At 53.7% G+C, this 24,271-nt stretch overlaps 10 protein-coding genes across 10 annotated transcripts; 8 read left to right on the top strand and 2 right to left on the bottom strand.

Moving 5' to 3' along the window:
* Nucleotides 1-828: 828 nt before the first annotated feature.
* INS49_007415 (uncharacterized protein) lies at nucleotides 829-2,463 on the top strand (the record flags this gene model as incomplete). Its single annotated transcript, XM_043168180.1, has 2 exons — nucleotides 829-1,036; nucleotides 1,100-2,463. 2 exons carry the CDS (start codon nucleotides 829-831, stop codon nucleotides 2,461-2,463), a joined length of 1,572 nt encoding a protein of 523 aa, XP_043029324.1.
* A 666-nt stretch (nucleotides 2,464-3,129) lies between these two features.
* On the top strand, nucleotides 3,130-4,207 carry INS49_007414 (uncharacterized protein; the record flags this gene model as incomplete). The annotated part of the gene is made up of 3 exons (XM_043168179.1): nucleotides 3,130-3,243; nucleotides 3,296-3,364; nucleotides 3,425-4,207. The coding sequence occupies 3 exons, from the start codon at nucleotides 3,130-3,132 to the stop codon at nucleotides 4,205-4,207; spliced, it is 966 nt and encodes a 321-aa protein (XP_043029323.1).
* A 226-nt stretch (nucleotides 4,208-4,433) lies between these two features.
* On the bottom strand, nucleotides 4,434-8,242 carry INS49_007413 (uncharacterized protein; the record flags this gene model as incomplete). Its single annotated transcript, XM_043168178.1, has 6 exons — nucleotides 4,434-5,390; nucleotides 5,491-5,577; nucleotides 6,494-7,062; nucleotides 7,121-7,698; nucleotides 7,752-8,098; nucleotides 8,126-8,242. 6 exons carry the CDS (start codon nucleotides 8,240-8,242, stop codon nucleotides 4,434-4,436), a joined length of 2,655 nt encoding a protein of 884 aa, XP_043029322.1.
* An 868-nt stretch (nucleotides 8,243-9,110) lies between these two features.
* On the top strand, nucleotides 9,111-10,649 carry INS49_007412 (uncharacterized protein; the record flags this gene model as incomplete). The annotated part of the gene is made up of 5 exons (XM_043168177.1): nucleotides 9,111-9,184; nucleotides 9,265-9,752; nucleotides 9,925-10,192; nucleotides 10,249-10,379; nucleotides 10,441-10,649. 5 exons carry the CDS (start codon nucleotides 9,111-9,113, stop codon nucleotides 10,647-10,649), a joined length of 1,170 nt encoding a protein of 389 aa, XP_043029321.1.
* A 723-nt stretch (nucleotides 10,650-11,372) lies between these two features.
* On the bottom strand, nucleotides 11,373-12,276 carry INS49_007411 (uncharacterized protein; the record flags this gene model as incomplete). The annotated part of the gene is made up of 3 exons (XM_043168176.1): nucleotides 11,373-11,456; nucleotides 11,512-11,600; nucleotides 11,652-12,276. 3 exons carry the CDS (start codon nucleotides 12,274-12,276, stop codon nucleotides 11,373-11,375), a joined length of 798 nt encoding a protein of 265 aa, XP_043029320.1.
* A 1,698-nt stretch (nucleotides 12,277-13,974) lies between these two features.
* Nucleotides 13,975-15,345, top strand: INS49_007410 (uncharacterized protein; the record flags this gene model as incomplete). Its single annotated transcript, XM_043168175.1, has 1 exon — nucleotides 13,975-15,345. One exon carries the CDS (start codon nucleotides 13,975-13,977, stop codon nucleotides 15,343-15,345), a length of 1,371 nt encoding a protein of 456 aa, XP_043029319.1.
* Nucleotides 15,346-15,733: 388 nt separating this feature from the next.
* On the top strand, nucleotides 15,734-16,462 carry INS49_007409 (uncharacterized protein; the record flags this gene model as incomplete). The annotated part of the gene is made up of 1 exon (XM_043168174.1): nucleotides 15,734-16,462. The coding sequence occupies one exon, from the start codon at nucleotides 15,734-15,736 to the stop codon at nucleotides 16,460-16,462; it is 729 nt and encodes a 242-aa protein (XP_043029318.1).
* Nucleotides 16,463-17,454: 992 nt separating this feature from the next.
* Nucleotides 17,455-20,031, top strand: INS49_007408 (uncharacterized protein; the record flags this gene model as incomplete). Its single annotated transcript, XM_043168173.1, has 6 exons — nucleotides 17,455-17,584; nucleotides 17,988-18,049; nucleotides 18,112-18,497; nucleotides 18,570-18,631; nucleotides 18,688-18,712; nucleotides 19,443-20,031. The coding sequence occupies 6 exons, from the start codon at nucleotides 17,455-17,457 to the stop codon at nucleotides 20,029-20,031; spliced, it is 1,254 nt and encodes a 417-aa protein (XP_043029317.1).
* Nucleotides 20,032-21,579: 1,548 nt separating this feature from the next.
* INS49_007407 (uncharacterized protein) lies at nucleotides 21,580-22,364 on the top strand (the record flags this gene model as incomplete). The annotated part of the gene is made up of 2 exons (XM_043168172.1): nucleotides 21,580-22,013; nucleotides 22,076-22,364. 2 exons carry the CDS (start codon nucleotides 21,580-21,582, stop codon nucleotides 22,362-22,364), a joined length of 723 nt encoding a protein of 240 aa, XP_043029316.1.
* A 23-nt stretch (nucleotides 22,365-22,387) lies between these two features.
* INS49_007406 (uncharacterized protein) lies at nucleotides 22,388-23,878 on the top strand (the record flags this gene model as incomplete). Its single annotated transcript, XM_043168171.1, has 1 exon — nucleotides 22,388-23,878. One exon carries the CDS (start codon nucleotides 22,388-22,390, stop codon nucleotides 23,876-23,878), a length of 1,491 nt encoding a protein of 496 aa, XP_043029315.1.
* Nucleotides 23,879-24,271: the final 393 nt, after the last annotated feature.

Genomic DNA, 24,271 nt, shown 5'->3' with positions numbered 1-24,271 from the left:
AAATGACGTAGTTGTAAACGACGAGTGTGGTACCGGCCGCGGAGTAACGTTAAAGTCATGTACCGAAATCGCCCTCCGGAGTGGTTTATACTCCTGGCCACCCATACAAGAAGTCAGGAACGCCGACCGTTATGCGTAGCCATTTGACCTCGGGAACTAATTACTTGTGTACCGAGTATGTGGAAAACACTGTAATATGTCCACTGCCAGCCATCAATCGCCAAGTTTGGCGATTCGTTGCTGTGCCGACGTGCTAAGACCACCAGGCCGTCAATCAACTCAGTAAACGTGTAACGCCCCGAATGTTTTATTAAGAAGCCCATGACGCCGAAACCTTCTCGTAGCACACGGCAGTCGTACTGATTTCTTTGAAATATATGACCGGTACCTGACTCTGTTATGAGCCTCCATCGCATCGAGCCAGGGCCAAGGCAAATGACTCCGTATCCCCTTTAAGCTTTCTTAGGATCAAGCTTGAGCTCCACGCAACGACGGATTAGACTATATTGGAATTGAATCTAATTTGCCAAGGCTTGTGAGCCCCTAAATAAGTCGTGAAAGGCATGTTTATTGTCTTCAAACTTCCAGTAAAATTTCCGGCTCTCCCGGATATGCTCCTACCTCGTGTATAATTAGGTGCGACTGCTATCCATGCGTCAAGCTGACCGCTGAGCACCCGTGTCTCTGTTTTTAGCATTGAGCTACCGCCCAGAACAGAGGTCTGCCGCTCATTCTGCAGGATTTCATCAACCCGGCGATTATTGCTGAACCAGATTCCCTTTGTATTCATTCGATCATTAATCCAGTCAAACAGGACAGCTCTGCACGATGCTCGTCCGTGGACCTCTAAAAGCAGGATTCCTGCTCGCCTTTGGGCTCCTGGCTGCAGCTTCTCCTCACAAGCACTCAAGGAGCCCACGTGCATGCCCTGGTGGTAACCCGTCCGGATCATCCCCGGGCTCAAGCTCAGGGCACGGCTCCGGGTCAGGATCGGGTCAAGCTGGCGGTTCTGGCTCGGGCAGTGGTTCAGAAACGGGTAAGTGAATGTTTCAGCCAGTGTATTCAATTGCTCCCGGGTCAAGTGTGCTGATAGACCCAGGCAATCCGGACAATGGCCTCATCTACCGCGATCTTGTTGTTATTGGCGGTGGAGCAACTGGAGTCTACTCAGCATGGCGCGCGATTGAGGGCGGCAACCTCTCGGTCTCTGTCATCGAGGCATCGGACCGTCTTGGTGGTCATGTCGACACATTCTATGATCCAGCAACGAACCGGCCGGTTGACTACGGAGTGCAAGCATACATCAACAACGAGCAGACGCAGGAATTCTTCAGCAGATTCGATGTCGCCTTGAATGCGTCCGCCACTTCGCCCTTCAAGACCTACGTGGCCGACTTCAAAGCTGGCGTAGTGATCCCAAACGCCACCTATCCGGATCCAACTTCCCTGATCGGCCCACTCACCAACTATCTGACCGTCATGTCGACAAATTTCCCCTTCCTCAGCGAGGGCACTTTTGATCTCCCAGATCCCGTGCCGGCGGATTTGCTGATGCCCTTCGGCCAGTTCGTTGCCAAATACAACATCAGCGACGTGGTTTCGGTCGTTTTCACCTTTGCCCACACTGTTGGGAACCTCCTCGAGGCCCCTACCCTCTACGTCGTCCAGAACTTCGGAGCAGCTCACATCCTCGGCTTGGCGAGTGGATACATGTATGCACCAGCGGGCAACCAGGCAGTCTATGATGCTGCCGCCGAGTGGCTGAGCGACAGAGTGGTCTACAACACCAAGGTGGCATCGACAACACGCAACCAAGACGGAACCACCAACATTGAATTGAGCAATGGCGCGAAAATTGCGGCGAAAAAGGTGCTCGTGACGATTCCGCCCACCCTGGATAACCTCGCCGGTTTTGACCTCGATGACGAAGAGACCCATCTCTTCGAACAATGGTCGCACGTGCCATACTTCGTGGGCGTCACAACGCAAACCGGGCTTCCTGACCTGACGAACTTCATCAACGTCGACACGTCCTCAGTCGGCAATCTTCCGTCTACTCCCTACGTATGGCGTCTGGAGACGGTCGGCGTGCCAGGTTATCAGACCGTCAAGGTCATAGGGGAAGCCGACTCGGTCAAAGCACGGGGCCTGGTGCATGATGCTGTCACAAAGATCGGCAAGTCACTGGCATCTTTGCAGCTTGGTGGCTCTACCGGCCCAGGGGACGACATATTCGCGGCTTGGCAGCCGCATGCGCTGCTGGGCCTTAATGTCCCGACCGAATCGATTCAGTCAGGCTTCTACAAGAGCCTGTATGGATTGCAGGGCCGTCACAATACCTACTGGACGGGGAATGCATGGGCGTCTGATTACTCGCCATTGCTGTGGGCTTTCACAGACAAGAGAGTGCTGCCCTACATCTTGGGGACAAATACCACCGTGAGCACTAGACGACGCCTCTGATGATCGCGTTCACAACAGAGATCACGCTAAGTGCATAACAAGAGCATAATACGGCAATAGATAATGTATACGTTTCACAAGAGGGTCAAAACGTTCTCAATGCTGTGTCTCGCTCGTCCTGCTGGATGATTTTGGAGAGAGTCATGAACTGTCGTCCAATCCGACGAGTACTGCTCCATGGCAACTACGTGTATTTGAGCCCCCGCAAAAATTACGGATCATCACCATCTCGTTCGCTGAATGGTGGGACAACTCCAGGAGTTCAGGGCAGTATGGCGAGATCCGGTGGAGACCCACAAACCCCTTTAATCACGGCCGGACACACTAACCCACTCTAAGAAGTACCAAGTATGTAGAAAGAGGCGCCATGTGGGAGATTTCGAATGTCCGGAAGTCCACAGATGATATGGATAGGTTTAACTGGATGCGTTTCAGGTCTTGCCGGATGACAGTGGATGTGCGCAGGTGCTTCGCTCTGACGGCAGCGACCACCCCCTTTCTGGGGCAAAGATAGGTCCAAGTATCCACCAAGTATGCATATAAGCTCTTCGGGCCGCGTTGATCGGATGGTCATTCCTTGGTAAGATTTTGTATCTGGCGAAGATCGCTTTGGTGTGAATCGTAACCGCCGCTATTTTGATTTTCAACTCAGTGCATCTCATCAAGATGAAGTCTACTCTTCTGGGAAGTGCGCTGGTCGCATCCGTCTCTGCCGCAGCCCGATCTGCTCCTCCTGACGGAGCAGTCACTGTGTGCTCCAACAGCTGTGACTACAGCAAAGTAAGCTTCGTCATCCAAAGGACCATGCTCAAACATTTCTGACGTCCTCCAGATCCAAGATGCCGTAGATGCTACATCGACTGGCAGTATCTTCATCTACAAGGGCACATACACCGAGCAGGTTAGCAGGGCCTTAAGAATTCTCGCATCGATATTCGAAGTAGACTCACCCTAGAACTAGGTCAAAATCCCCTCATCTACGAAAAACCTTGCCATATACGGAGAAACCACCGATACTTCATCCAACGCCAACAATGTTGTCAGTCTCGAATACAAGATGAGCCAGGCCACCGGCGCCTCCAACAACGAGGCCACCGCCACCCTCGATAACCAAGGTGCCAATGTCTCCATATACAACATCGACATCAAGAACACCTACGGCAAGGGATCCCAGGCCGTGGCTGTAATGGCCTACAACAAGGCGCAGCAGGGCTACTACGGAGTCGGACTCTACAGCTACCAGGACACCTTTCTCACCTGGGAGGGAACCCAGATCTTTGCGAATGGATACATCGAGGGAGCCACCGACTTCATCTTTGGGCGGGAGGGCTCGCTGTGGATCACAAACTCAACTCTGGGGGTCGCAGGGCCAGGGTGTATAACGGCGAGCGGCCGCACCAGCGAGTCCTCAGCCAGCTACTACGTGATCACGGACTCCACCGTGACCAGTGCCTCCGGCGCCGAGGTGTCCGCCGGCGACGTGTATCTTGGCCGTCCCTGGGGGGAGTACGCACGCGTGGCTTTCCAGCGCACCGAGCTGCCGGACCTCATCAACAGTGCCGGGTGGAAGGCTTGGAACGACGACGACCCTCGCACTGATTCTGTGGTGTATGGGGAGATCGACAACACCGGCGATGGGGCGTCTGGTGAGCGCAATTTCGAGACGAAGCTGAGTGCGGCGCTGGAAATTGGCGACATTCTGGGAAGCGATTACGCCGACTGGGTGGACGCTGCTTATATCTGAAAGCCACAGTGATGTCCAGGGTTGGAAGTGTGGCGCGGCGCAAAGAAACCTTACGCGCAGCACAAGTTCTATGTATATATTATATGCGGCGAGGGCAAAAGCTTGAACAGTACATAGCGGTATCAAAGTAGTTGCTGATGAGCTGGTCATTCTTGTCGATAGAAGGCTGTCTCCTCCCGTCAGCTTCTGCTATGATATTTGACATAAATCTAGCCCTTTCGGAAGCCTACTCGAGCACGCCCTCGATCATGACTTTAAAGACATCCGGCCGCCCAGCATGTACCAAGTCAAACGCCTCCTCCGCTTGATCAAACTTGTACCGGTGGGTAATCAATTTCTTGACGTCAACCTTGCCGCCAGCGAGAAGCTCGATAGCAGCCGAGTAGCTCCTGGGTCTGTACCTGATGGCGCCCTTGACAGACAGCGCCTTGGTGCAGACAGCTGTGATCGGGAACGCGACCACTTCCTTGCCCATACCTGCTTGCACGAGCGGCCCGCCCTTCTTCGCCGCGAACATGCCGAGCTGGATACATGCTTCGGCGCCGGAACACTCCAGAACGACATCAGGGCCGTCTGCCAGGCCCAACTCCTCGTTCATCTTCGCCGCGACAGCCTCTGCGTGGGCTGTCGGGTCAATGTCGGCTCCGGCGCGCGGGGGGACATACGTTGCGTCAGTTCCAAAGCTCCTCGCGACCTCCAGCCTTTTCTCGACAACATCGACCCCAATAACCTTGGAAGCGCCCCAGAGCTTCGCCACGGCCTGGCACAGCACCCCGATCGGACCACAGCCAAACACAAGCACCGTCTGATGTGGTCTCAGCTCGGCAGTCTCACACACAGCACAGGCAACAGAAGGGGGTTCCACCAGGGCCGCCTCCTCCATGGACACGCTGTCCGGAACCTTGTAACAGAAGTCTGAGGCGTTGATGTAGTACTTGGCGAGCGTTCCATAGATGTTGGGCGGCATTGCAGCGAATTTCATGTCGGGGCAGATGAAGTAATTGCCATTACGGCAGTAGCTGCACCGGCGGCAGGGCACACCTGGTTCCATGGCGACCCTGTCGCCCGCCTTGAGGTGCTTGACATGCTTGCCGACCTCGACGACGACGCCTGAGGATTCGTGGCCTGGCCTACGACCATTGGGCCATTGACGATGTACTCGCCGATTCGGCCTCGTTGCCAGCTGATGGGGAGCATTAGTGGTTGTCTGGAGAAGATGGCTTTCGCTGGCTTACTAGTGGACGTCACGGCCACAGATACCGGTTTGTGAGACATGTATTTACGAGCACATCATGGTCATCTTTGAGTTGCGGTATTGGCCTGTCTTCGATGGCAACCTGTTTGACATCTTTGAGAACGAAAGATGGGTTCTGTTAAAGCGTCAGATGACCCATGAGGTAAATAGTGGACGGGTAACATACCTGAATGTTTGGAGATAGTCGTGGAAGTGCGCGTTCGGTTGATGTTCACGTGCTTGCCGCTTCAGTCAAACCAGTGATCTCGACCGCTTTGTGTGCAAGCTACCTAGGTATTTATGTCGCTGGCGCATGGAGTGCTGCCTCAATTCTCCGAGCGAGAACGACATGAGTTTCCACAAAGCATGTTGCTGAAAGGACCGCTTGCGTCCTCTGGAATACCTCAGTTGTGGTGCAGATCGCATCTACCAAGACGGACATCCCCACATCCCCTCGCCCCAGACGGAAGCGCCTGAAATTCCCGAAACGGAAATTTTCACGACGGCCGGCCTGCCACGAGCAGGTGCTGCGAACCCAGCCATTTCGTTATTCGCGCTTCTGGCCCCATTCTGATCAGATGATCTTTGCGTGTATGCACAGCCATGATTTTCTCGGAAAGAGATATCGCGCTCCTGGAGCAGCGAGCTATGGGGGCGCTGCTTGAATCAGCAACAAGTAGAGTATGGGACGGCGAAAAAGTCTCGCGGCTCTCCCGCTGCGTCCACAGCGAATGCATGTTTACTATTCTTGGCAGATATTGCTCTTTCTCTGTGTCGAGATCTCTCAACCATCAAGGATCTGTCCAAAGGCCATCTCCGTGTTGATTCTCTGGTAATCAAGTCGGTCCAAGACGCAGTGAATCACACCCGATCCCCCACTCCTGAAGCAAAGCTTCGATCCGGTACGTAGTAGCAATGCCCAGATCATCTTGTATCTCCCTGAGCATGTTCACCAACCTCTTTCGATCCTCCGTTTGAGTACAACACCTCCCAGCAACATACAATGGCTGGACCGCCCGAAGCCTTACCGCATCACAAGGTGTCCCACGCACGATCGAGACCACCTCAGATGCGTGGCACTGCAGCCTATTCTCGACCTCACGAAACGCTCGCAGGATATCAAAAGGAGGACGACCTCCGATGGCCGAGTCACCCGGAAGCAGTTCCGACGGGCGATGAATGAGGAGCAGCATGCATGCCATGTGGTAATACATCATCGTTGTGGCACACAAGTCGTTGCTGAACCACAGTTCTCGACCAAAGAGACCAGAGACGTCTGCGCCGGCATGGTGGTCCGTGAAAAAGGTACCGTCCGCGAGGAAGGATGAGGAGATGGTCTGGAACCATGCCTGAAACTGCTCTTCGAGGGACCTGAAGGCTTGTCTCGGTTGAACGAGCATGGTCTCGAGGTGTGAGGAGGGTGCCAGGTAATTGATCAATTTACACAGGTAACGGATGAGGGTGTATGATAAAGCCTTGTCCCTGGCGTGCTCAGCTGTGTTTGTGAGGCTGTTTGGGCTGGCGCCGGTAGTCAGGCTCCCGTCATCCTCAACCAAAAGGCCCATGTTGCGCCACAGGGCAAGGTTCTCTGTATCAATGCGTGTTCTTCTGTGTGAGACGACTGCAGGACGGATCAGTCGCAATCCAACAATGCGTTAGTAGACTGTTGCTCAACTCACAGGACTCCTCGAGGTCATTCACCACAAAATTCCAAAATGCAGCTTTGACCTGCATGACGTCTTTGGTGAAGGGATACACCGCCTCAAACATCGGGTACGGATGGAGCAGCCTTCTATCATCGATGAGGTCAAGAAGCTTGGAGAAGCCAAAAAGGTGGCCCGACCACGCGTCTCTGTTTGCGCTGATCTGCTCATATTGGATGAGGATGCATGTTCCGAGAAGTCTCACGATTGGATCCTCCCCATCTGCTCGTACCATCAGATCACCCGAGGACAGCGACGCTGGGGAGGAGCCGTAATTGTGGGTGGGGTGTTCTGATGTTATCGATTTGACCAGTGTTTGTGTCGCTTTTTCATAGTATTTCGCTCCGTACCACATCAGTCCGAGCGGGCCATGCTGAAGCTTCGCGGCGATTTTCTGTTGAGTCTTGCCTGTGATGATTGTTGCTAAGGGGCTTCGCATCTGACCCAGTTGTTTGGCAGCAACCGCGCACGCTGCATAACGGAGGATCGGGTGGTCTCGGGCCAGAGTTAAGACTTCCCGGCTGAAGACCTCGTAGCGATACAGCAAGTCCATCCTGCGTATGGGGCTCAGCTAGTGATCATAAAATGGGTCGACAAAAGGCCATACCATGGGGCTATGCATTCCGAGTAATGCCTCAGAAGCAATAGCTCCTCTGGAGTGTTCCTGAGGGCTTCAATTCCAGAGACATCGAGTTCTGCAGATTCCTCTCCGAGTTGCTGGTCTGGCTCCGGGTTCAAGTTGTCCTGGTCGAAGTGTCCATTGTCTTCGAATAAAGAGGATTGCCCCGCGGTGGTGCCAGTGCCACCACGAGCTATCCGCTCATTGGCGATTTGAATATCGTTCCCGGCCGATGTCTCCTCTTGACTGATGCTAGGGTCGACCCTTGGACTATCTAGGTCGAATACAAATGCGTTTGCTTCAGTCAATCCCCAGTCTATCAGGAGCCGGAGGCACTAAGCGCACGGGAGCTTCTCGCTTACCAGTTCGATGTCTGCCAATGGAATGGCCTGGTACCGTCTCAGAAATGCCTGCACCCAAGTTGTCTTCGTCTCCCTGGTCACCTTGAAACGAGTCATTGTACCGAATTGAAAGCTCATGTTGCCTGAATATTGAATCTTGCAATCGGCAGTTGCGGTTGGCCTTTCGACATTGACCGCAACGGGGCTGCTGCTCGTCACACTTGATCTTACGCCTGCGGCATTCCGGGCTGCATGACGATCAGCGGATGCTGTGCACAGTCAAGCCAAACTGAGCGCTACTCACCACCCTTTCCTTGATCGCTTCTGACCCCGGTTTCGCTCCAAGGATCTGGGTCTGTTCCTTGTCTGCGGCATCCTTCGATTTGAACACCATGCTGCAGACTCGGCAACAATGGGTTCGCACAAAATTCTGGATTTGGTAGTATAAGGTTGGCTACAGTACGAGACGACGAGTTTGTTGACCCCTCACTAGGTACTTAGGCTGCTCGATCTTGTTGTGGGAGGGCATCGCATAATATTCCCAAAAGCGTTAGCCTAGTTTCTGTGAAGTCCGTCCCTCCCCAGTGCAAGACAGGTATACCCCAGCATTTGCTATTCGATGTGACGGCAACCCCATGGGGAAGACATCTGCAGCCTGTCTTGCCCCTGTCAGCCATGACCCCGTCATATTCTCCTCTGAGAGCATCTGTGTATAACTCCGGAGGGGCCTTTCAAAAGCCAGTGATGTTTGCATACAGCATATCAGTTCATCCGAATAGCAATCCACGCGACTCTGGAAGCATCGTTGAAAACCAGGTCATTCAGCGGTGTCATCGTAACCGACAACTTTCTTGAACTCCATGATCTCGTCGGCCCAGAGAAGACTCAAATGCTTTCGACAGTCACTGCAATACATGATATAGGCTGTTTCGTCGGGGCCATGGTGGCCTTTACGATTGGCGAACGACTGGGACGAACCAAATCCATCATCGTTGGAACGACTATCATGAGTGTTGGAGCCATACTCATGTGCTCTTCGTTTAGTCTGGCGCAGATGTTTGTTGGCCGCACCGTTCTGGGGTAAGTGATGAAGACTTGAGTCACTTTCTCAACGAATAGTGAACCCAGAACAGAAGTTCTAAGCTTTTCTTCCACGGCAGAATTGGCAACGGTATCAACACATCCACCGCCCCGATCTGGGAAACCGAAACTGCTCCTGCACATTGGCGAGGCAAATTGGTCATGTTCGAGATGATGATGAATATCGCGGGATTCTCCCTGTGTAACTGGATTAACTATGGCCTGTCGTTTGCTGGTGGTGCCGTTGCATGGAGATTCCCCCTTGCGTTCCAATTTGTCTTTATTATTGCGCTGTTTGCCACGGTGCCCTGGCTTCCTGAGTCTCCCAGGTGGCTGATGGCACATGGACACGAGGCCGAGGCAACCAAGGTGTTGTCTTGCCTTGAGGCGAAGCCTCAGGACGACGCCTTCGTCATTTTGCAGAAGGAAGAGATTCGATTCAGCATCAATTACGAGCGGGAGCACCAGATTAGATGGCGAGATCTTTTGCGGCCGCAACCCGAGGCGACCAAACCACCACGCCGGCTTGTTTCAGGAGCTAGCACCCAGTTCATACAACAGTTTGAAGGTACGTGATTCCAGCGCAAGATATCAAGGTCCTAACAGCTTTGAAGGAATCAATATCATGTCCTACTACCTACCGACAGTCTTGATCACAGCTGTAGGGCTACCGACTGAACTAGCAAGACTCTTGACAGCAGTCAATTCCGTGACTTATTTGATCTTCTCTTGCGTCTCAGTTACGCTTGTTGAGAAATGGGGCCGCAGGGGGTTGATGTTGATTTCCACTGCGGGACAGGGCTTTGCATTCCTGATCATCACTATTCTTCTCAGATTCGGCGAAGCGGGAGGTAACCGGAAGGCAGCAGAAGGATCCATCGTCTTCTTCTTCTTATACTACATCGCTTTTGGTTTGGGCATGCTGGGAATTCCCTGGCTTTACCCCACTGAGATCAATTCCATCGCCATGCGCACAAAAGGTGCCGCTGTAGCAACTGCTACGAACTGGTAAGATCTGTGGTGTGGTGGCTAGGAACCTAAAGTCCGACTGACAATTTGATCAGGATCACGAACTATGTCATAGTTCAGATCACGCCGATCGGGATTCAGAACCTTGGGTGGAGATTCTGGATTGTCTTCACAGTCTTGAATGCTGCCTTCCTGCCTATCATTTGTCTCTTCTACCCGGAGACAGGTTTGTCTTGACCACCAAACAGAAGTTGTGGCGGGGACTCAGACTGATACGAAGCTTCTAGCCAATCGCACACTGGAGGACCTCGACGAGTACTACCGCAATAACCCGCCACTGATTGTGATTGGCGATAAGGACGCCATTACAAGCAAGAGACCTCAGAAGTACTCCGATCACGAAGAAGCTCGGATTGAACGTGTTGCCCACGAAGATGATTCCACTGACGTGGCAGAAAAGAAGATGTCGCAGAGCCAAACACAACATGTGGAATAAATCCCTGGGATAATATTCGAAATACTAAGTAATCCCTTGGGCCGCGTGACGAAATATGCAGTGTCTTCTAGCCTAGGTAAAAGATTGATTTTATCAAGATCGAGAAATGACAGCATCTTATTGCGTCCAGGCCTGACCCTCATCATGTATTTCGGAATCTTATTTGCTTCTCTAGTATCAGATCCCTTGCCCCCGCCCCCCCACCACCAAATATCTTGAATACGGAGATTCCAATATGTCAACTCATACCATAGCCATAGCTGTTAGAGCACATCATTTAGCTCCAATTCATTTACCTATACCTTAGGTGTGGGTGTGGGTATTAGATGTGTGGGTATATGGGTATGTAGGTGTATAGGTGTTAGGTGTAGGTGTGTTAGGTATAGGCGTGTTAGGTATAGGTGTGTTAGGTCTTGGGTATGGGTTTTGGGTGTGGGTGAGGTGGTGATGTACCGGTGTACCCACCGTTTTTGTAGGTGCGAATAGATCTCCGTACTCAATATCTTGTATCTGAACATGTTCAACTTTGATGAGTTTCGCAGACATGAATTTGCCAATGGGAATTGGTACTGTCATCGTGGTGATACCAACCAAACCAGCAAATGAGACACAATTCGGAGAACGAAACTTGAAATTTGCTCAAGACTACTCGCCAAACTATCTATATTCGCTCAAGAAAGCTGAACTGTTGGATGAATCATTAACTTTAGATCTACGTTCTCTCTATGTCAAAGTGTACCCTCCATCCACGATAATGTCCGCACCTGTCATATAGCAACAAGCGTCGCTGGCCAAGAAAACATAGATCTTTGACACATTTTCGTCAGCCTAGGCCATGTCGCATAAATTGGAGGGGACTTACGCCTTTGAGTTCCGATGTCTCGGCCATTCGCTTGCCGGGGATCATTTCCATCCATTTATTGAAACGTTCTTCTGGTTGCGAGTGTAGCACTAGGTCGAGTAAGAATCTGATAACTCCGACTTCGGCGTTGGGTCACTTACTGTCTGTTTCAATAAAGCCCGGAGACACGCAGTTGACTCTGGCAAAGTCCACCCACTCAACTGCCAGACTCTTTGCCAGGTGCACAGCCGCCGCCTTGGAAGAATTGTACGCGGCCTGCCGCTGCGGGATGTTGACGAGAGTGGCGCTGACCGACGTTGTTATGATCAAGTTGCCGCGTCCTTGCTGCTTGAAAACCTTCCCAGCCGCTTGCGCAGTCCACATCACTCCGTCGAGGTTGACACTGTTGTTGTCCTTCCAAGACTCCTCGGTGTACTCGAGACTTGGAATATCAGCACAGACGCCGGAGTTGGCGACCATCACATCCAGGCGCCCAAAGTCAGTCACGATCTGTTCAACCGTTGAGGCTATCGATGCGCGAGACCGGACATCGCTCTGGTAGGCCAGAACCTTTACCCCCGTTTCCTTTGCGATTTGAGCAGCGGTGTCCTCGGCTTGTTTATTTGTTGAGTAAATGAGGGCAACATCGGCGCCGGCTTCAGCTAGGCCCCTGACGATTTCGAGACCGATGCCTCGGGCACCTCCTGTGACCGCAGCGACCTTCCCTTTCAACGAGAATTGCGAAAGCACAGGGGCGTTGGAGTTGGGTGGCTTGTAGAGAGGCATGATGGATAGAGTTCGCCGGTTGAATTTCGAGTGAAACGAAGGCTGTCGTCGATGAATTGAAGCGCCAGTTATGAGGGAAAATAGCTTTAGATACTGGACTCTTTTCATGCGGACGCGCTTGCCCGCGAAGACAGAGTCAGTCGGTCAGGGAGTTGAGAAGAGCTCGGGAGTTTTGCCCCGAGTATTGCCGACACCCGTCCCAGTCTCTGGCGCCTCTTTTACCGAATAGGGAAATTTATGCGCCCAACCTCTGTCTGCGCGTGCACCACACTGCGCTTAGGTTACTCCACCCCAGATCAATTGTCTTGCAGCAAATGAATAACCCCTCGTCGAACACTTCCAAGCTCCGCAGAGCATTTTCCCAGCTGATAGACGCACGCCTCGAACTTCACATACGAGCATCTCATCTTGCCCATCAGCATGTCAACAACCGGGTTTCCGATGCTTTGTTATTCTTATTGGAACGCCTAACCAAAGCACTTGCACACCTGCTTATCCGAATGAAAAGCCATGAAATGAGAAATGCAGAAGGGCTTCTTTCTACCTTGATACTGAACCGGGAGGTCGCAAAATCACCAAGACATCCGATGGCCATCCTTCAAATATGCTCGTCTGTACTGCGCAGCGATGATTCTTGATCAGAAAATGCGATACGGCGTGCATTGTGCGAAGATTTCGAGAAGTGATTTTAACGAAGCAAGCTGTCACCGATACTGAAGCCCACAACGCCTTCAGCATTACTATGAGACCACACCACGCCTACCAAGTCACAGCTTGCGGATCTGCTGATGACATATTATGAAAATAATTATATATTAAGCCATACTCCCGACTCAGTAGATATGTAGAGGACTTAAGTCCAAAATTATCGTCTCTTTGTGCGAGTCTATCGCGCAAGTGGGCATCGCTTGTCGTAGGAAAATCTTCAAGTTGGTATGGATCGTCGCTTTGAATAAATCTGAGTCTCCAAATGATAGCTCTCATATTTCACGTCTGGAGTGCCAAACACAAAGAAAAGAAAAAAAAAAAAACAATTTCCCAAGGCCATGAACTCTGTCTATCAAACAATTCCACGCGATTGTCAGTTCAAAGTGGCCGACTTGGTGATGATAATGGTCCTTCCAAACCGACGATCCTGCGTGATTCGTCGTCCAGGCGCGGTAAACGGTTTGAGATGACCTGGGCCACCCTACCTAGGTAGGTAGTCACCGTCGGGTGGCTCTATCGGCCAGCGTCGGAGATATGTGCGGGGAGCGCCTACGATCGGAAGCGGATCGGGAATGCGGAAGCTGATTTTCGGATGTAGGATCTCTCCTCTGGCGGCCTACCTCGGTGTAAGTGCTGTCAGGAAGAATGCCCCTCATCCATTGTAATGGTTCGGAAAGAGATATACAAGCGGGAAAAGACCTGAGTATTATATACGAATCTGTGTAACCGCAACCTTACAAATAATCCTATCCTGCCGCGCGGATCTTGGGTAGGAAGAGAGGTACGCCCACATCTATCGACTTCGTTATCACGTCACAATCCAGCATAAGACGAGGCTTCATCATCTCATACGTGTGAGAGTCCAGGTGTTCATGATATTGCAGTCAGAAGACAATTTACTGATACTTGGCCGTTGGGCTCCATTTCCCAGACATATTACCGGAAGACCTGCTTCAACAACAACTTCGTCGCGACTGATATTCCGCTGTCATGTCTTCGTTCATCCCAACCGCCCAACTGCGGCTGGATTTTGCAAAAGCATTATCACGCATGTATTCCCAAGAAGTACCACAGTATGCAACACTTCAGACGTTGGTAGACAGAGTCAACGACAGCTCTGACGCGAATATTCCCCTGACCGAGGTGCCACGACATGGCGCTGTCCGTCTTGCCTCTTTATCCGAATTGAGTGTAGCGGCGAAATTCTTCAAAGTGTTGGGTATGGTCTCCGTGGGCTACTACGACCTCTCGGCAGCCGGGCTACCAATTCACGCCACGGCCTTTAGACCCATCACCCAAGAAGGTCTATCCATAGCACCTTTCCGGTTATTTGTCTCGGTATTGCGGCCGGAGCTTCTCACCGAATCACTCCAGCCGCTCGCCAGGTCCCTTCTTAGCAAGCGTTCTTCGGTCTTTAGTCAGAGGACGATCGACCTTGCCGACCTTGCCGCCTTAAAGGGGGGTCTCACCGCGGCGGAAGCAGATGAATTCATCCGTGGGGGGTGCGAGACACTCGCCTGGAGGAACCAGGTGGCTTTAACAAAGCAAGACTATGACACGCTCAAGGCCGATAAAAACGGTGATTTACTTATCGATATCATGGCTTTCCGTAACCCACATCTGAACCATCTTACCCCCGCGACGAAGAACATCGATGCTGTTCAACGGGGCATGCTTGAAGTCAGCCTGGAGCCAAAGGATCGTGTCGAGGGACCTCCGGAGCGTGACAGCAACGTGTTGCTGAGACAAACGAGCTTCTTGGCAGTTGACGAGGGCATCGTGTTCGACCAGGCGGCAGACAAGGGCATGAGAGGCAGCCACAGTGCACGCTTTGGAGAGATTGAGCAACGGGGTGCTGCGCTGACTCGGAAGGGGAGGAAACAGTACGACGAGGCCATCTCGGAGGCCACGCGGTCAAGGCTGCTCGTGGACGGCAAAGAGCCTGCGTTCAAGGCCTTGTTCGACAAGGCACTGCCCGACGACTGGGAGACCCTGAGGAGCGCAGGGCTGATATGGGTCGAGTACAGCCTCACCGAGAAGGGGGAGAAGCAGGGGAAGTCCAGCGGTGTCAAGACGCTGCAAGACGCTGTCGTCAAGGGACTGGTCGGGTGGCAGGCGATCCAGTATGAAGATTTTCTACCGTTGTCAGCGGCCGGTATTTTCCAGAGTAATTTGCACCATGATTCAGAAGTGAGACTGCAAGTTTCGCCGCAGAATGCTCTCTCCGAATCGAAACGGCAGCTGAGGGAGGTCCTGGGAGATGAGGGGATGATGGACGAGATGAAGTTGTACGAAGAACAGCAGGCGACCAGCATTGCGATATGCTGCGAAGCTCTTGGAATATCAGCTTGGGATTTGTAACTCTACGGGAAAACAAGACCCATGGTCTGTCATGGATCACGAGACAATGTTTGCGGCGGTATGCACGCTCTCACAAAGATTGTTGAAGGAGCCGCATGGTGATGCAGCCAGAGGGGCGGGATTGGAGATGATGTCTTTTCGAGGTATATCCGGCCCGTGGTGCCGGTTAAATGGACATGGTAGCTCAAAGCATTTGCTCGACATCACATCACACCGACTTATTACCGATCCAGCACAGCGGCTATAACAAGCTTGTTATGAATCATTGATCGACTTTTCAAGTAGTACCAAGTGTTTCATTGCACGTGGATCAATTGAAGCCTTCTTTCTGGCCAGATTCATTCTCTGCTATCAACTTGACAGCCCACGCAATTACTGTAACGTCACCATGAGCGGCAAAATATACTGCATCACCGGCACCAACCGTGGCCTAGGTCTTGAATTTGTCCGGCAGCTCGCCGCGACCAAATCAAACACCATCATCGCCACCGTCCGCAATGCCTCCACAGACCTGGCCGATCTCAAGTCCGTGGCGTCATCCTCAACGCACATCTTGGTCTGCGACACGAGCGACCCTGACTCCATCGCCTCTTTCGTGCCCGAGGCAACCTCACTCCTGGCTGGCCGCAAGATCGACTTCCTGCTGCACGTCGCAGGCGTCAATTTCCACTCGGAACAGACCAGCCTGTCGATGACCGCAGACGCACTCCATACCAACCTACAGGTCAACGTCTTCGGGCTCGCGAGGACGACGCAGCTGCTCCTAAGCAGCGGGGCGCTGGACCCAGACGTGCGCATCCTTAACATGACATCCGGACTGGGCAGCCTGGCCAAGTCCGAGGGGATATCGCCGCGCAAGTGCCTGCCCTACAGCATCTCCAAGGCAGGGGTCAACATGCTCACGGTGCACCAGGCCGAGGAGCTGCGGACGGCAGGGCTACCCCAGGCCGTGGTGCTGGCGGTGGACCCCGGCTGGGTAAAGACACGGATGGGTGGCGACGGTGCGGTGCTGGAGCCGGAAGAGAGTATTTCCGGCATACTGAAAGTTCTACACGGTGCCAAGGACGAGGACAACGGGAAGTTCTACAGTTATGACGGGTCGGAGCAGCCGTGGTAGGGAATCAAAGCCCCAAAACGCTTTGATGGGATGAATGAATGAATGAGACTGGGGAGGTCTGTGGTTCGTCTCTACTTATGTCTGAGACGGGGAGGAGGTAGGGGAAGGGAGATCTGGCACACCAGATATCACAATGCTATGGTGGACGCCAGCAATGGTTCGGAAGCGTCTAGCCGGCAAGAATCAATCTGAATTCTTTCATGGGAGATCACCTAGGACATATCTCGTTCAATTGTGAGATGCTGGTTAAGTGATACGCATGTGTTGTCGAATCTGGGGATAGACGTTGGTGCTGTTCAGAAAATCGAGCATATGTTTGGTGCGGCTGTTGTCTATATTCTCGAGGATACCCAGGAATCTCACAAGCGGCAAGAAGACAGGGGTTCAATTTTTATTTTCTGCTTACATGAAAGTACAGCCCCGTCAAACACGATGCAACTCACCCCGGGGTCCAACGTACGATCGATCGACATTGCAGAATGGGGCAAACCCCGCCTCGAAAGCACGCACGGCGTTGGGCCTTTGCTACTCAGTGCTCGGGTGCTTCCGAGCAAATAGTGGCGGTCGACATCCTCAACATTGGTGAAAAAAGGGATAGGGGAGCCCGAGTAGACTTTGGCTGAAACCGGCCTGTTCCTAGCGCAAACATGAGGCCAAACTCTACTCACGCGGCTCTGCGTGCTGATTGGGGATGGGTATCAGGGTGGAAATCATAAAAGTCCATCTAGTCGTTGTGGCCAATCTTACCGCGCAAAAGAGAGTTTGCTCTAGTGCTGCCAAAGTGCGACCCTGGCGACTCGATGGCCGGGCCTGGGCTGCCTGGCATTCAAAAGAGAACAGTGGTGCCTCGATTACTGTCCGATCTCTGAATGCGGTACGTTGTCCCCACCTTCGGCATTGCTTTTCTTCCTCGACCTGCCTCCAAGTATTCAGTCTTGGAAGAACCGTGGCACCTGTCGCCATGTGTACCGACTGAGCAACCCGGATGGAGGATGTCTGAGCAAGAAATGATCTCGGTAGCCTTCACCACGCCAATATGCCTCCTCACGTTGACGAGCCTGGTCCTCGTCGCGAGGATCGGAGTGAAGGCAGCCGTCACGAGAGCGTTTGAGCTGGAAGACGGTAAGCAAACAAGACAAATAGACCTCCATGCACCAGCCCCGCCCATCCCTGGGACATCATCGGACCCCGTCTCGATTTGGGGGGCCCACCCCTCGGAGCTTCCCAGGAAATATACCTGAGATATTTGGGGGCTATGAAAGAGTGGCGTCATAAGCCGTGATGTACACCGTGATTTTCTGAGACGGGCATTTTGTTCCTCATCATTGAAAGGTGCTGACAAGTTCTTTCCATCCAGGCCTAATAATTCTAAGCTTTGTACGCAGACCTACTTGATGATATTGGGAACATGGGTTGACCTGTCAGATATTCGCCCTCGTGCTCAACGTGAGCGCATGTCTCAGTGAGTGTTGCCGAGGACTCTCCAGAGAGGAACGATTACCAGATGATTAACGGTGTGACCAAGTGACCGCCTTGGGCCTGGGAAAGCACCTGAGCGAGGTTGACCTGGAACGTCTATCTGTCTTCGTGAAGGCAAGCATAAGTAATGAACACGGCGGTCGTATCACGGCAACTAATTGCAATGGCAGGTCGCGATAGCAGCGGGTATATGCTACAGCATGAGTCTCACCCTTGCGAAGGCGGCGATCCTGGATCATTACCTCCGAGTTCTTGACAGGAACAAGAGCCAACCACGGCTGTTTCTCAAGAGAATGCTCATCTCACTACTCATCGTGCAGGGTGTTGAAGAGACACTTGTGTCACTGTTCTCGTGCCAGCCACGAGCGGACAAGGCTATCGTGAAGCTCAATGGGGTCTGCTTCGAGCAGAAGCCGATGTGGTTCACCGGGTTCACATTGAATCTCATATTCGATATCCTGTTGTTCCTACGGCCGATCATATCACTCTGGAATAGACGATCCCTTCCTCTATCAGGAAAGATTGGCCCATTGTTGAATCTTGTCGGGGTTTGCTTGTGAGTCGGGCCTCGAGAGATAGAATCCCATCAGCTTTATCGGCCGGAGCAATGCTGACCGTCTCTGCACAGGGTTCTAGTGACAACGGTCGGCCGAGCAGCAGTAGTTGTCCACATAAGCAACGATATCACATGTAAGGTCTCGACTTGTATCACGTTGGTGTTTTCGTGCGTTAACGGCTCACTATAGATGACTATACAATACCACTTATCTGGTCAGTAGCGGAGGCGGACGCCATCGTGCTGTACTCGACCCTACCGTCTTTCTTAATTCTATTCAAGGCATTGGGCAAGACAAGCCGCAATAAAGACGAGCAGTCGAGCCATTCAAGGCAACGCAGCAGCGCGTCGAATAGAAGCCCGGTCCACAGCGACGGGACTGCGTCCCACAAGCTCCTGACGCAAGTGGAGCCGCATCCAGGGCAGCCCGTGCAGCTGCACGGAGGCCTGGGGCCAACCCCTGGGGAGAGGGTCTCGTGGATCGAGAAAGTCCAGGCGTTTCCGGTTGGGGAGAGGAGTCAGCAGGAAATGACGAGGCGGCATATCGGCACGATCAGTGTGGTCGAGGTGCTTCCGAAGGCGTTGGCACCTTCTGGGGAGGCGGTCGAGGTCGAGCATGGCGGAATAATGGTGACGACCACGGTCAGGAGGGAAACGGTCGCGGACCCAGAATACCACAGCTGGGAAGACACAAGTCTGCCACCCAGCACACTATTGTAATATGAATCAGCAGAGTACTGTGCCTGCAAAGCACCTGAAGACTTCGCGAGGACGAGCTAGAAACTCGGCAATGCAGCTAGGGTGTGATCCTTTGGATCGGTCTACCCCTCCACCTCCACACAATCTTCCAATTTCGCCGGATTTGGAGGATCCACGCTCGCACATCACATCACATCGAACACCTACTCACCTTTGCGTTGGAGCAACGTGCCCAATCGCCGCCAGCATCAAGATGCCCAGCCTGGAAGACGTCACATACAACCGCGAGGAGTGCATTGCCGCAATCCGCGATTACTACCACTTTCTCACAAAGCTGTACCTCGAGGAGTCCGACATCGTGGAGCCTCCGGATGGGGGCTGGCCCAACATCACGGCAGACACGATGCGCGGGCTAGGCAAGACGGACGAGGTGGTGCAGCTGCTGCGCCACCTGCCGTACATACGCAGCGACGAGCGGGTGCAGTGCGGGCCATGGGCTGAGTTCGCCGACTGGAGGGACACGGCGGGCGAACACGGCATCGTCTCAGACGAGGACGGTGAGTCCGCCCGGATCTGTTCTGAGCCGCCCGAGCACGTGGACAACATCCCGCCGCAGGTGATCAGCCTCACGTTCAACGAGAGCGAACTGGGCGGGATCTTCCTGCTCGACACGGAGCGGGGAATTGTGCATTGGTATGGGTGCTATGGAGAACTCAGAGGCTCGGAGGACGCGGTCGAGGATGACCCGTACGACTGGGCGCCCAAGGACGAGGCGGAGTGCCTGGAGGCAGTAAGAAATGCACTCGAGGATCGGTATCCCGGCGAGTTTGAGTAGGGTTGAACCGAAAAGAAACATCGATTGCATGTGGCTACCCGGTGTGTATGGACGAGATGTGTCGAGCAAATTTTGAGTATTGAGAGTGGGTTCTCCCACTAGTTGACCCTTCGGTCTTCGATTTCAAAAAGAAGACGAAGATGTTGTATATTGAACCAATAGTGGTCCTGGGCCAAACCATCTCGATCCTGGCCATAGAACAACATGATCAGGTATGAAAGCGGCGTTCAGAAGTACGGGTGCAGAGCAGGAATCCGTCGTGTTCTTGTGTGATTGGTCGTTGCTATTTTGAGCTATTGATAAATTCGCCTAATGCATTGTGACATGAAAAAGCAAAGAAAGAAAGACAAGTGCTCTAGGCACGTGGCTGTACATAGTAGTGCACCATGGTACTCGGGAGCAATGCACCGAACTGTACGTCATATGGTTTGTTGATATTCAGTGGCACTTGTGTCGAGTCTTGGAGTTGGTTTCGGATGCGACGACTTGTTTCTCTGAATGCCAGAGAATTGTGGTTCATCTGTCGCGGCATCAATATGGCCCGTCCCGTATCTGGGTTTTGATGTGGAGATATGTTTGAGAACAATGTTGTACACGCAGAGTAATAATTGGACTCGACACTCGAGGTGCTGCAACAGTGGACAACACCACACGTGCATCTCATCATGCTCAAACATTGAAGCAGCCAAGACAGTGGCTGGCTGATCCTTGTCAGGGGATGACACTGGCATTCGTCTCCTCGGGACGGCAGACGGGAAGGAACTAGCCTGGGGTGGGCTACAGGGGCGCCAGAGGGGCGCCAGGCGGGTTGGGGAAACCGGACAGGGCAGCCAACAGCAGTCTTTTTTTTTTTTTTTTTTTTTTTGCAGCAAGGATGCGAGGGATCACATCAAGTGCATCATTTCATTTGAATCAACCATCTCGACCCCCCCCCCCCCCCCCATCCACCACCAAAACAAACCCGCGGGCAAACATCCGACGAAGAACCAGGCGATCGTTTCCCTGTTGCGCTGCTGGGCAAAGCTCCTCACCCACATCCGCTCGTTTCAACAAAAGTGGCCCCGTCCAAGGTGGCCCTTGCCCTCTGCCCATAATTGCATTACTTGTTGCTTCTTTGTTGGCAGCTTGTCACGTCTATCTGCTCCTCCCTCTGTCTCCTTCTCCTCCATCCTGATCCGACCTCGAATCCTCCATCCAGACGGGCATTGATTTGTATATATCTCTCTCTTGCCCTGGGCCTACATCTCGCCCTCAGCCGTACCGCATGTGCTAGCAGGAAACGGCCAGCTACCAACCCGACCAAAGAACCAAGGACCAGCATTCCTGCGGCCTCCACCCCTCGATAAGCTCGCCCGTCAAGCGAGATCAACCAAGACCAATACAGTGGGGCCATCTGCCGTGTCTGGAATAGGTGGACCTGGACACGTGGAGTCTAGAAGAAAAGAAGCTCTGGGGACTTGACTGAGTGAGACCGAGTCTAGTCAGAAGCCGGATAGGAGACCGCTTTGCTGCAGACCCGGACTAACTGACCTCGGCTGCTCCTCTGCCATGAGAGAAGGCGACGTTTTGCCCTACGACGACAACAAACACAACCACACCCACCACCGACGCCACTCCTCGAGGATATCTTCGTCCGGCGGCCACAACCATCTCGAGCCCCCGCGCCACGACCCTCCTCCCCCCTCCCACTCCTCCCGGCCGCTGCCGTCCTTGCTCGTGAAGGCGTGCAGGAACATGCATCCGCCCTCCTTCAAGCAGCTCCTCACAACATGCATCGTCCTCACAGTCTGTCTCTTCCTCTACAGCAGGCGACTATGGGCCGTCCCAACATCACAAACCCATGACGAGTGGGCAAAACCTCCACCCGCCCCAATACAGCAGGACCAGTCGGACCCGACCATTCCAACACCCCCCGACGCCGAAAAGGTTGAGCACCAGACTCCTTTCCAGCAGGTCCCATACCACTGGAACGACTACCAACCGTGAGCTCCCTACTCCTCTGTCCACACGGCCAACGTTCTAACCTCTGATAACGCGCCATCAGTCTCCAAGGTTTCTTCCACGGGGTCCGCACCCTCGTCGACTACAAGCGATGGGTTCCCGAACAGCTCCAAGAGTCTGCCGACGTAAAGGTCGCAGACAAGAACCCCCTCCAGCCCACCGTAGCGAACCCTTACGCCCATCTCGACGGCGTCCAGAAATGCTTCCTCGACAACGAAGGAACCGTACCAGCTCCCGACACCATTTCCTACCCCGGCATACCTGCGAACATGCCCGCCCCCTACTTTGGCGGTTACGAAGAGCTTGGTCTGGCCCCGAACCAATGCTTTTGAGCGTTTTGGCAGGCTCGGACCATATGGCTATTCATATTCCAAGGCAGATGGCGGCTTTGAGCTCGAGTGTCCCGTCCGGGGAGGCAGCTCTGGAGCAGATGATCCCCAAGATCGACTACTCCAAGATCAAGTGGGACCAGGTGCAAAAGAGATGTCTAGAAAAGAACCGAGAGCGGTTTGGGTTGGACAAGGATGCTGTCAACAAACCAGGTGGCGCGCTGTCGAGGCTGTGGTCCCAGGCCGAGAAGATCGCCGGCAAGAAGACTGTAGCCCGAAACGCCCTTGTCCTGCGCGCGTGGACCGGCATCGAGTGGTCGCCTATGCGCATCATCACCACCAGGTCCCTCATCAACGAGCTGTCCCTCAAGACGGGCGGGCAGTACGATATCCACATCCTGCTGCACATCACCGACGACTCGATCAACATCTCGAACCCGGAAACGGCGCGCAAGATGGTCGAGGAGAACATCCCCGAGGAGTTCTGGGACATCACCACCCCCTGGTCCGTCCCCGCAATGGCCGAGTACTACCCTGGCTTCACCGAGGACATGACCATCGAGAACGACAGCGGGAAGCCGCTGTACAGTGTATACCGCATCCCACACTTTGCGCTGCAGTGGTTCGCCCAGCACCACCCCGAGTACGAGTTCTTCTGGAACTGGGAGCTGGACCTGCGCTACACCGGCAACTACTTTGAGTTCTTTGACGCGGCAGCCAAGTGGTCCGACAAGCAGCCGCGCAAGTACCTGTGGGAGCGCAACGAGCGGTACTGGATCCCCGGGCTGCACGGGAGCTGGGAGGACTTTGTCAAGCACGTCGAGGAGGAGACCAAGGCCAGCAACTTCCCCAGCCCCTGGGGCCCCATCTTCAACGACGGCGTCGTGGACACATCCACCTTCCCTCCCCACCCGATGGACAAGGACAACTACGAGTGGGGCGTGGGCGAGCCGGCCGACCTCATCACCCTCAACCCGCTCTTCGACCCCGAGAAGAACGCGTGGTGTCTGCGCTACGACATCACCGGCTACAACCAGTCGGTCCCGCCGCGCCGCACGTCCATCATCACCATCGGTCGCTTCTCGCGCCGGCTGCTGCAGGCCATGCACGAGGAAGCCTCTCGCAACAAGCACACCATGTTCCCCGAGATGTTCCCGGGGTCCATCACGCTGCACCACGGCCTCAAGGGCGTGTACATACCACACCCCGTCTACTTCGACCGGCGCTGGCCACTGGACAGGCTCGACTCGGTGTTCAACAAGGCCGAGACACCAGAGACGAGCGTGTACTACTTCCCCTTCACCCCGGGCACGGGCGAGGCCAACTTCCTGACGGCGAGCTACTACTACAACACCGAGTTCGGCCCGCCACTGTGGCACCGGTGGCTGGGCCGGGAGTCCGGTGGCGCGGGTGGCCCCGAATCCGAGAAGGAGTCGGGGCGCATGTGTCTGAGAGGCGCGCTGATCCACCCCGTGAAGCAGGACCTGGCCGCGGACAAGGCCATCGGGGCAACGTAATAGGCTCAAGCGTGAGCGCGTATCTACGAGGTGTATTTGTATTTGGGGCGCAGCATCGCCTGCTTCCGCGATGATGGCTGGCTGTCATGACCAGGGTTTGGTGTTTTTGATTTAGATTTCTGCTGCGCATGAATAGCAGCACCGGATACCTCATAGACTTGAAACGAATGCGCATTGGTAAATGAAAACGAATCACCAAGTGACTGTCCGCCGGTGACAGCGACAATGGCAGTAACCAACTGGTGTTCCTTTCCTCGACTATCGGAGGTAGGGAGGGGAGGAGGCGGGTGCCTGGCGACAACCTGTTGGGAATCCCAACTCGAGGCTCGATTGTGGTCCCAAGAGTCATGTCGCAGTACGCTGTTCAATACTTGGTGGGACACCAATCGACTT

The sequence above is a fragment of the Diaporthe citri genome (assembly GCF_014595645.1).
Source record: "Diaporthe citri strain NFHF-8-4 chromosome Unknown scaffold_2, whole genome shotgun sequence".
Classification (NCBI taxonomy): Eukaryota; Fungi; Ascomycota; class Sordariomycetes; order Diaporthales; family Diaporthaceae; genus Diaporthe; species Diaporthe citri.
The sequence above is the reverse complement of the archived record's forward strand: the minus strand, read 5'-3'. Positions and strand labels throughout refer to the sequence as shown.